The sequence below is a fragment of the Pleurodeles waltl genome, chromosome 1_1 (genome assembly GCF_031143425.1).
Source record: "Pleurodeles waltl isolate 20211129_DDA chromosome 1_1, aPleWal1.hap1.20221129, whole genome shotgun sequence".
Classification (NCBI taxonomy): domain Eukaryota; kingdom Metazoa; phylum Chordata; class Amphibia; order Caudata; family Salamandridae; genus Pleurodeles; species Pleurodeles waltl.
Window position 1 is genome coordinate 712,324,597 of NC_090436.1, and position 12,226 is coordinate 712,336,822.

Sequence of the window (12,226 nt, forward strand, 5' to 3'; positions counted from 1 at the left end):
TCTCCAGAGTCTCAAACCTGGAATCGTGGTCATCCACCCGGGCTCTGATGCGGTCAAGCCGCTCCGAGACATGGTCCAGCTTAGCATCTATACCTGCCAAGCTGGTCTTAAGTTCCATGAACATGGATCTCACAGACATCTCTGGAGACTCCCCTTCGGCGTCTGCGTCTCCAGGCTGGGAGGCGGGAGGGGCACCGCGTTTTTCTCCTCCAGAGAAGGAGAGTTTAGCTTGTCGCTTATCTGCCTTGCCCATCTTGCAATACTTCACGAATAATGCAACTAGCGCCAGTCCAAGTGGAGCTAACCAAGACCGCGGGTCTCTGTCTCCGAAAATTCACCCGGCCGGCAACTTCGTTCTCCTCACCAGGCCACCAGGCAGCCCCCAGGCGCACTTAACAGTCTCTCCGCCTCCCAGGTCAAATCCGTTTCCAGTATAGGGGTTCCACAAACCCCACCAGCAGCAGGGAGTTCACACAGCACAGGAGGAAAGGGGGGAGGGGGGCCAGCCGGGCACCAGATTCCAAAACCAGGATGTTTAAGCCCCACGAGCCAGGGGAGAACTCAGGAGCACGCTGCCGTACCAGTCAGGGCCCCCGCCCCCGTCTCACCCCCGTGTCGCCCTTCACCTGGTTCTGTGCTGCCAAGACAGTGCAGGGCTCCCGATGCAGTCCGCAGGGCACCAGCAATGTTCGTATATAGGCTACCGGGGGCCAAACCGAGGTCCCCCCAGGTCGTCTCTCCACCAGGGCCCCAAATTCAGGCCCTCGCCTCCTCCAGTCTCAGCGCGCTCAGAGAGCACTTATTCTCGACCGGCCCAGCGAGCACCTGCCGGGGGCCCGGGAATCGGAAAGCCCAGAAGAGCTCCCTAGTTGAGGGTCGCCAGCCGCCTCGCACACCAGAAGCAAACAGCGAAAGAAAGGGGGGTGGGAGCCGCGGCCCGAGGCAGCCGCCGATCAGGCTCCACGGGCTCCCCCGCACTCCCGTCTCCTCTCCCCTCGGTCGGGAGCAGCCGCAGCGTCTCTCCTCTCCGCACGCACTGCAGGAGTCAGCGCGCGTGGGTGACCGCCGGCGCCAGGCCCCTCAACACGAATCCAGCTCCCGGGCGCCCACAGCAGCCAAACCCGGCTCGCGTAGCGTCGTTGGGGTCCCCAGGGGGGAGTCTCAGGGGTCCGCTCCCTTCACCGCCGCCTGCAGGATAAGTTATATCGCATAAATTGCCCGGCCCCGGCAGAGCCTCACAGTGTGGCGGCCATCTTGCCCGGTGGCCAAGCCACGCCCCATCGTCCCCAAGATTGATATAATAATGTCAAACTCTTCCGTTATCTGGAAGAGGAAAATATTTATCATGTTTGATCAGAAGTACAATGCCCCTCTGGTACCCATTGCCACTACCTGAACCAGGAGAGAAAAGGACAGAACTCTCAGTGACTGAAGGGACTCCCACGATTCTTTAAAGGTGTGTCATTCATTTGCCAGCATATAATGTCAGGAGGGGGAGTTTTGGTAGGTAATTTGTTAATCTTGGGAGTCTATTCATAACGGCTATGTGTTGATACACGTAAAAACAATGTAACTGTGCTGCGACCCACACCTCGGGTCTGGAGTAGGACCCACCCACTCATACAAACAGCTTTGTGAATCAGGTGCCAAATATATAGAACAACTGAACCACTTTAATTTGCAAAATATTTGCCAAGTTCCAGTAATGAAGAGGCAATGTTTAAAATTTGTAAAGGCAAAAGGAATCAGATAATGGAACATATGAGCACTAACCGTAATCAATTCATGGACTTAGCTAGATAATTTGTACAACATTAAACATCATGACTCACTTTTCACGTAAGTGCTGCAACAAGCGAACATTATTATGACTTGAATTAATTTAATTTTTGTTTGGCTGATAAACCTGAAAAGCTCCTTTGTGGAAACATTACCAAAACATTGTACTAAGTTTGGCTTGGGTAATAGGGTGAGTAACATGGGATAACTTGTCAGATCAACACAACTAAACTTCGTAGTTAAAATCTCATTTGTGAGAAGACGGCTGGAGTCTGTATCTTTGAAACAAATGCATTCTCGCTTGTGTCACAACCCTCTTCTGAGAGTACCAGTCAAGAAAAGAACATCATTAATCCTATTTGATGTGTTTAATTTCAGATTTGCCTTCAGAGGATTACACTGGGCCTGATTCACAAGGCAAGTTAAACTTTTGAGTAAGTTTACACATTGCAGTAAATTTACTAGTTTTGGTAAACTTAATACAAAAGTGTAAATTACACGTTTGATCCTCCAGAGCAATGCAATTGGCTTACTCTTGTGTGGGAGGGTGACGTGCCTCCCAATACCCCTTCCTGACCTTGTATTTCTCCTCCCTAATCCCTGTATCCTTTAGTAGTAAGTCTGCCCCTCTTCCCACCCACTCCTCTCTGTCCCTCCCACTCCCACTACTAAATTCTGTACTTAAACATGTGCGGAGACTCTGCAGTTAGCTCTGAGACCTCTGCACAAATAAGTATAAGAAAAACATACACATTGTAGTATGTTTTGTAGTATTACAAAATGTCCTATAAGTGCAGTTTGTGAATCAGGCTCTGAACTTCTTTTGCGTTTAGCTAAATATTTCATGCCAATTATGTCATTCACAGGAACAAAGATGTTTTTGGCTACAAGCTGCATCGCAGGTCCAGCACAGGGAGATATGAGACATGAATACAGAATCCCACTCAACCTGAATTTCTTCACAAATGACTCAAAAAAAGCTCAGCAGTCTGACCAGTAGTAGCAATACTATGTGAACCAAAAATACACTTGTTACATAGACATAGGGGGTTATTACAACTTTAGAGGAGGTGTTAATCTGTCCCAAAAGTGACGGTAAAGTGACGGATATACCACCAGCCATATTACGAGTCCATTATATCCTGTGGAACTGGTAATACGGCTGGTAGTATATCCTCACTTTACAGTCACTTTTGGGACGGATTAACACCTCCTCCAAAGTTGTAATAACCCCCATATTGTTTTTGTTTTTGTTCTCATTTTTCATATGAGTAATTTATGCACAATTTATTATACAATGCTGTACATCTTCATCTACAATTACACCGTAAAATTATTACATTTTTTCATCATATTCCTTTTCTTAAAAACACAGATTAGCAAACAAAGAATCACTGTTAATGTTTTTTATCTAGAAAACCATATATATGTGATTGCATTCGGCAAATCTGTCAATTTCTTCCCCCAATGCCATACTACCACTCACTCCTTCATCCACACTGAGACATTCATTCTCTCACATTTACCATTCATAACCTTCCCAGCCACTCATTACATACACCACAGGTTACAATGAGAAAGAAGATCTCCAATTTTAACTGTTGTTGTGTTGTCGGCTAAGATTTCTCACAAAGCCAGTCAATGCACATTTTGGTGGAATAAAAAGATTATCCGACCACCTTCTTCAGGACCACCTATAGAAGCATGTCAATACTGGTTGATCTATGAGGGGTAATTTCCAAAATAATGTGTGCAAAAATCATCTGGTCAGACCAAACAGTTAATTAACAGTGCTTTACCAAGACACTGATTAAAAAACTCCACTGCTGAAGCTTGCACAAAAGTTTGTGTGGAGACCATCACCAGAATACCAAAAGTTATACAGCATAGAAATGTATCAAGTACCTTATTACCCGTGGATGAAAGTTAGTTCATCCCCAGAACCTATTTTCACTGTGGGGTCTAATGACATGCTAAACGATTTAAAGAGGTCATAATCCTTGTATAAGCATGAGTCTGTCAAATCCATGCTAAGATCATCAACTTTCGAAACCTCACATACCCTTGAGTCTATACCACGCAAAGTTGAAATGAAAAATTCTGGCCTACATTGCAGAAAGTGCTGAGACGCCACTCTAATTCCTAGGATCCTATTGGCAGTGAGTATAGCTGAGGATGGAAAGGACAAAGAGCTGGTTCAAAACCCTTTCCACCGTGTGGTATCTACTGGAAACGCACCAACAAATTAACATGTGGACAGTACCTTAAAAGAAGTTGAAAATTGGTTCTCCATATTCTCAACTGCTCACTGTCAGGAGGTTCGACAAGTAGGGCCTGCCTAATCACGCTACGGGTACCATCTTTAAATGGCCAACCAGCGACTTGAATACCTAGATACAAGCATCACAAGAACAGGTGGACCATCAGCACCCTTTTTAAACTGCACTGCACAGTTCTAATTCAGCTTCATTCTTCCAGGATCCTCACTGAGCTCGGCTGGACACATGGCGGAGGATTCAGCAATCAGCTAAAACAACCCCTTATTGGAGGTATGTAGGTATTATTCATTTTATCCACAAGGTTTAACAGCCTGCTAGAACTTGGACAGCCACATGTTTATGATGTTCAGATACGCACTCCCCAACAGCTCGTGAAGCAGTGCATACGCCTAGGATTTTCTTTATGGATGCAGCAGGACAGGCTTTATGTTGTTCCTGCCATTTCGTCTATACACTTAAAATGTATTTCTTCTTCCCGGGCATGCTGTTTACTTCTTTTGAAAGAGAACACATAGGGGGTCCTTCTGAGGGTCGCGGATGACTGAAGCACCGCCAACAGGCTGGCGGTGCTTCAAAGCCCATTCCGACCGCGGCGGTAAAGCCGCGGTCGGAAAACCGGGTCCGGCGGTTTCCCGCCGGATTTCCCCCGGCTGGGCTAATCCTCCATGGCGGTGCTGCAAGCAGCGCCGCCATGGGGGTTCCGACCCCCTTCCCGCCAGCCTGTTTCTGGCGGTTTTCACCGCCAGGAAGAGGATGGCGGGAACGGGTGTCCTAGGGCCCCCTAACAGGGCCCCAGCATGCTTTTCACTGTCTGCTTAGCAGACAGTGAAAAGCGCGACGGGTGCAACTGCACCCGTCGCACACCTGCAACACCGCCGGCTCCATTCGGAGCCGGCTTCAGTGTTGCAGGCCGCCTTCCCGCTGGGCCGGCGGGCGCTAACAATTTTAGCGCCCGCCGGCCCCGCGGGAAGGTCGGAATGGCCCCAGCGGTCTTTCGACCGCGGAGCGGCCATATGGCGGTTCCCACCCGCCAGAGTAGGAATGAGGGCCTAACTTATCAGAAAGTCAAAACTGGACCCCAGACTTAGATAGCTTCCAGTCAAACTTCTTAAAAATCATTATTTGTCATTAATCACATATTACTGAGCAATGATAAATGGTCTCACCTTCTAAGATGATCGTAATAGGATTTGGTCGAAATCCTTCACCTCCAGGACAAAGGGTGTTATATTGAGCTGTAAGACAATAATGAAAATTTGAATGTTATAAACAGCTGTATTATGAAAATGATTGTATTGTTATTAATCATTTACTTCTTATTTTATGTTAGAAGCCATGCTGCCTGAGGAAGAAACTTTTGATCTGCTAATCATCATATACACGGTTATCCCTCACAGATGGAACTTCGGCAGTGGCAGATTACTTTTCTCTTTGTTAATACTTATTGTTGAACTCAGCCAAGAAAGAACTTGGGCGTTGTGCATATCAAAGGGAACCAGCAATGGCTAAACCAAGCATCAGCAAGAATGTTGTATAGTAGGGAGTCCACGTGGTGTGCTCTTTCTCGAACCATCTCTAGACTATTGAAGGAAGGTGAAGTCGGAAAGGGGTGAGGCACATAAGGAGATGGAGACTGTGTAGTTTAGCTAACATCATTGTGAACAAAGAACATCCCATGAACATGGATAAGTGCACCATGGTCACAGGTATATGTACTAAAGCACAAGAGGCAGAATCTAATGCCCACTGTCTGTGCTTGTCATACCAATTTAATATTGATTTAGTGGTTTGGCCATAAAGTAAACAGTGTCAACAAAAAAAAGGCAGAGCTAATGTGTATAGTAATACCTGCCTAATCTGTTCTGTTCCCCTCTGCCGAAGAAGCTAGACATTTGGACTGCAGATTTTAAGAGTACCCAACAGAATTATTTTTGGACTTTATTTTATTAATTTTCATGTCTGTCAGTTGGCTTACCTTCTTATTATCCTAGTCTCTAACCTATGCTCTAGCATATGCCAGAAACAGTGCCAGGGAAACTCAGCTTTACTCTTTGAACATATCAAGGAAGGATTCCAATCACCCCAGGCATGATTAAAGTGGATGCAATTATTTTTTGGGTAGGACCCTGAACACAGGAAATCAGACTGCATGGAACAGATCTATCACAGAGATTCAGTACTTCTTAGAAAGAATTTGCAAGAATTTGGAATATATGGAAGTATCTTTTCCATATGTCACTGGTGAAATGTTCAGAACCGGTCTAACTGGAGAATGGAGTCCCATAGTCACAGGGGAGATTGCTTTACCAAACCCCTCCACTGTGGCAAACAATGCCAATATACCCAATTACAATGAAACACCTAGAGGTAAACATATGCACGAGTGAGTAAAACTGATATCCATAGTGATTTATGTTGTTACTATTCTGATTCACCCACAGCCGTTCTAGAAGTGCCATATTGAACATCAATCATTTTTTTCTGCCTGGTGCTATAAATAAAGGTATTGGAGACCTATGAGCACAATCACAAATCATAAGAAAGGTGAATCTTCAGTACTGCTGGCTGTTAGTACAAGTCATGCTTCCATGATAAGATGTGGATGTGAGAAGCTTGCTACATCTGCTTTGGGCCTGATTTAGAATTTGGCAAAAGGGTTACCCTGTCACAAATGTGCTGGATAAGTGCCATAACATGCAATACTCTTCCAATAGGGCAAACAGAATATCTGTTATGTTTGTGATGGAGTGTCTGTCATCCAAACTCTAAATCAGGCCTGTAGGCTCTTTAGAAAGCTCCAAAACAGATCAAGCAAATTAAATTGTTAATAGTAACATATCCAGTTCCAAAGCCTCAAGGCTCTGCTCAGACTATTAACAATTCAGCCCCTGCAGTAAAAGCAACATCAACGCCAGCTTCAGTTGAGAAAACTATCCCATATCCGTCATCAGGTATGGTCTGTGTGGACACACTGGTTTGAATGTACATAATCATTCTGCTCAGCTCAAAATAGGCATCACCATTCATCAGTGACACTCTGCCTGGAGTACTGAGCTTACAACTATTGCAGACTGACTGCGTTTACTGTGGCTAATCATAAAGACACGGAAACTGAAAATAACAGTGGCTTTATAATTTAATGGTTAACTTAGGCCTCAATTATGCTGCACAGTACATTCTAGAGCTCACTGGTTGAGTTAGTTTGCCTTTCCTCTCATTTTTCGTCCCCTAGAGAAAGTGAAATAACCTCAAAGACCAGCAAACTGCTTGCAGGCATTAGTCTAAAGCTTATTAAGCCTGGGTGTTTTATCTCAAACCTTATATGCAGCAATTTGCACAATTAGGACAAAGAGCTTGATTTAGATCTTGGCGGATGGGTTACTCAGTCACAAATGTGATAGTTATTTTGTCCGCCATATTACAATTTCCAAATGACATGGTGGAATTATAATGCAGCAGATGGGATATCCGTCACATTTGTGACAGTGTAACCCTGTATCCTGAGATCTAAATCAGGCCCAAAGTTCAGAATTGCTGCAACAGTTGCAATTTTCCTAAAACAATATTACCTAGGGCTGGCAGAGTGTGGACAGGGGTGCTGGGCTCATAACATAATCATATTATATGGCTTTGGATTCACACCTTTCAGTCATGTGTGACTAAAGTATTTCTTTTGACACAGTGCCAAGCGCAGCGTAACAAACATTACATACAATGTAATGAAATCTGCTCTACAAACCACAGGTAAGTGTTATATTCTTGCTCTGTATTTGTATGGAGGCAGTGATGGCAACATTTCTCACATCATAATGTAAAAGCCTTCACCCTAAGTGTCTTAGTATTCCTTACCGCTGACCTAGCCTAGCAGCACTAAAGATTAGAATGGTATCCAAGGGTTGCACATTAACGACACAGAGCTGTATCCGTATATGCTAATAGAACAAGAGTAGCAGAAATAAATATTTCATAGGCCATTGTAAGAAGTTGTATCACTCTGTTACTTGGAGAGGTGAAGAAGGAGGCTTATTCCTGCATTTCATGTTGTTTAGAGCAGACTTTCTGCATGGAACTATTAAGGTGGGCATGTGCTGCAAACTACATTTTTTTATCATTGATAAATGCTGCAGAGAAGAGTGATGGCTGTTTTCTTTCTTCAGTGGGTCCAACCTGGATTAAATATTGTTGTGTCAAGGGACAATATGGAGTGCTTTCTCTTCACATTTCGAAAAGAAAATGAAAGCAATCCCTATATTCGGGAAAGCATGAGCTGTGCCTTGTAAAAATTGTGTGTAGCTGTCACTTTAGATTGAAGAGTTGATTTGAGAATTGAGCTGCATCAACTTCCTGTGAATAATAAGAAGCATTATGTGCCAAAGGAATTAACCATTTTGGATGATTTAAGGTACTTCATGTCATCATAACAATTTGAAATGAAATGAAAGCATGCTTTTACTTACAGCTATTGATGGCTGGGCAGATCTCACAGGGATTTCCCCAGGCTTTTCCCTGAGAGCAGCAGCAGGAAGAACGGCTGACTCCGACGCCAATCTCGGTGCTGCAGGACAGACCGCCATCCCCACGTGGGCCATAGTTCAAATAGCAGTTGCCAATGTTGGTATCTACAAAGCAAAGAATATATTTATGTATGACAGGCAAAGACACTGCAGTAAATATCCACATCGCCATTTTTAGAATTCCCTTACTTAGTATAAATTACATCTCTCTCACCCAACATTACCCAACATTTTTGACAAGTCTTCTGGTCTGGTGCAGTCTCTGGAATAACACAGTCACAATGTATCGTAAACACATGTTTCAGTATAATTTTTAATCTCTGCTTCCCCATCAACGTTCTGGGATTTGCATCCTGTTTACCAGCTACCCCATCCTCCCCAGGCAACCCAACTCTCAGGTGAACCGCCTATTCTTCTTCTGCATCTGCGACTAAAATTATTAACTTAACATGAAAACCCCAAACTAGGTGCATCCGCGTATTCTATACTCCTGCCTACAGAATGCTGCGTCTCCATCTACCAACACTTTTCTTGCATATTTTGTTGTGGAGTATTTAGATGAGAATTGTTTTGAAGCAAATTCTTAATGAAATCTAAACAAAAATGTGCACTCTGGTGCTTTTTATTGCACAAATGTTCCATTCAATCTGCATGCAAAAATATTGCACTTTGTAAGGGAGCAATTGCACTTATTTACATAGAGGAACTGATTAACAAAATTATGCTCCAAGAGTAAGTGTACACTGCTCTTGGAAATCCTGCAATAGGCTAGGAGTAATTCCAAAATAAGTCACACCTCACAGGAGAACAGTTGTGAGACTGCTTTTACCAGTAAATCTATTACAAAGGCTTTTTGCGGTGACATGGTCTAACACAATATTGCATTAAAGTTTATCACAATATAGTGCAATACCTAGCAATCCAGGGCATTGTTTAAAATTTGGAAGGAACTGACAATCCTCTAACTAGTGGAGGAAACTGGAAATACGGAGTACAACACACCAGCTGAATTCCCTTCACCTTATGGATATTATTGTGTTGGAAATTGGACAGAAGGATTCAACTCCTTATTTCGAGTTTCCACAAGAGAGTGAAGGATTAATTTCTCTCTAAATTCTAAATGAGACCCAGAGCCGTCACTCATACCTCCTAAAAAGGGAGTATAGCTTCAAAGAATCAGGTAAGTATGAATGATCCATATTGTATGTGCATCAATTACTTTGTAAAGGAAAAGAAAACTTCAAGCTTCTTATTACAAAGTGTGGGGAATTTGCCAAGTCCAAAAACTGCAGACCTGATAATTCTGGGTCCAATAATACTGGACTTGTGACAGTTTCTGCAGCCCCCATCACCCTCCTGCACCAGTTATGGGGGAGTCATAAAATGCTCCCCTGCGATAGACACAAGCGTGAGCTGCACCTCTGTTCTTCCATCATAAACCTGTACTCCTGCTGGACCTTTTCCGCCTGCTCAAAGCCAGTGAAAAATATCAGTGTTTTTTTGCTGAAATAGGAAAAAACTGCCTTTAAAACTACCAATCTAAGCAGTTATTTCCCATTTTGGGGGAAACCCCATAAGTCAGGACTTTGCTGCTGAGATGCCAGTAATTAACTTATATTCCAGTCCCTCGCTACCACCTAATCAAATTCCGACCAACTAATTATGAGGGCCTAAATAGATTCAAAGATATCAGAAGCATCTGATATGTTTCTTACCAACACATCCAACACCAGTTGGGTTCAGCTGGAAGTCCGGTGGGCAGTTACATTCATATCTCCCAGGAGTGTTGATACACAGGCCATTAACACAATTAATGGGATCAGCACACTCATCAATATCTAAAATGAATAAAACAAGTTAGGTATCTGCAACATACTCAGAAGAACCATTCAGTCTTAAGGCATTTCTGAAGATTCCTGGGAAGCAATGCAGATAAGAGTGATGGACAAGTTGTGATAAAGAGAGACAGAAATACAATGCAACAACTGATGGAAACTTGACCAAATAAGGCAGAATGACAAAATGACTTTCAGAAATGTCATTGCGTTGTCACTTGTTCTCAGTAAAACCACGTTTCATATTATATTAATTAAATGAGCTATGAAGCAAGCATTGGCAAAGCCAATTGGTCTTTTCTATGCAAGATCTATTGACTTTGTCAATGTTTTTTTAGGTTTTGCCTGTGCACCCGCTTGCACGCTGCTTGTGAAATCTATTGTTAATAATAATAATAAAACTTAAAAGGGGCTTAGACCCAGCCCCTTACTTACCTGAACTTACCATTGGATTATTCCACCTCTTCCTGCTTCACTTTCTGTTGTCCTCTTCATCTTCTTCACCATTCTTGCCATCATGTTGCCTGTGGTCCAAGTAGTCCTTGCGGTCCTTCCATTGGACACTGGCTATTGTCCTTCCTCTCTCGCTACGACACTGAAGCCGCATGCCGCTCAAAAATTTAAAAAGTGCTGCACAATAACAGCCGCTGGACCCATCACTTTGAAGACTGACAGGAATCGTGTTACCGCATGAACATCGGTGTAAATGTGTTCTCCTGTCCAGTGATTGGAATTGGTACAGCTATTCCAAGCCACTTAAAAGAGTGAGACAATAAAGCAGGCAGTGCTAGCAAGAGGAGTATAACAAGCAAAATATAAATAAAGCTTCCCTCTATAGAGCACTGCTTTTCTGTACCCCTTGCATGCTTATGTATGTTAAATGTAGCATCACATTGCAACAAACAACACTCAAGTAAGAATCCTTCCCCAGAGATCATGCCGTCAACAGCCGTGACCTCTGCAAGTTATCCACGTTTACCATCATTTATAATTAATTTTATATTGTCACATAGCTTCGTTTATGCGGTGCTGGGAGTTCTGAAGATCCCCAGATGTGCATGCGGGATGCGGTGAGGACTGTGAAACAATACGCGTGTTCTAAAAGGATATGCTGTAAACAAAGCTGGTGCCTCCTCACGCACAAGTTGTGATTTGCTGTGCAGATTACATCATGTTCCATGCGTACTACTTTCCCTTAACATTGCTGCATCTCAATCCTACTTCAGTTATGCTGCTCAATATGGCTCCTAAATTCACAAAAAGGGACAGTAAATAATTGTTTTATGGGGCGAAGTGGGAGAGTGTGTGCACGAATGTGAGGGTTACCTCCAGTTAGTGCTTGGCCTGATGTACACTTAGCTACCAGCACACCCTGGAGATGCACCAGAGTGGTATGGGCTTGTGGATAACAACAGCGGGTTTCCGGTTGTGAAAGTCTAAGTTCAAGCTGCCGTACAAGACGCTGTCAGGCAGAAGACTCCTCAGATTCAAATGCCCAGCAGAAAACCACTGCTTCCTCTGTCGTCCTTGATTTCTCCTTTTGTTACTGTTTGTCCAACTTTCTCTTCCTCCTTCATTCCCCCTTTACATCTTTCTCTTTCTTGCTCTGGGTCAAACCCTGATGATGAAAAAATAAATGCTGGTCTCCAAAAATGAGTGCTGCTGTCATCCCAGTGGGGGAAAAGTTAATTTTTGGCACCATTACTCCTGTGACAGAAACTCCTTTGTATGTATCACTGAATCGCCCTTACCGACAATGTCCTTAATCTTTGCCCTATATCCTCCAGAACCAGCAACAATGTCCTGCGTGGCACTTTAC

The 12,226-nt window shown here is 43.7% G+C and overlaps 1 protein-coding gene across 1 annotated transcript in view; it reads right to left on the reverse strand.

The window, feature by feature from the left end:
- The window catches only part of FBN2 (fibrillin 2), a 1,006,102-nt gene that overhangs the window by 163,332 nt on the left and 830,544 nt on the right, over positions 1–12,226 (reverse strand). The window contains exons 36-38 of the mRNA XM_069227289.1: positions 10,288–10,410; positions 8,516–8,677; positions 5,225–5,293 (exon numbers count right to left, since the gene is read on the reverse strand). Coding sequence (XP_069083390.1) covers positions 5,225–5,293; positions 8,516–8,677; positions 10,288–10,410 — 354 coding nt within the window. The remainder of the gene's footprint in view (positions 1–5,224; positions 5,294–8,515; positions 8,678–10,287; positions 10,411–12,226) is intronic.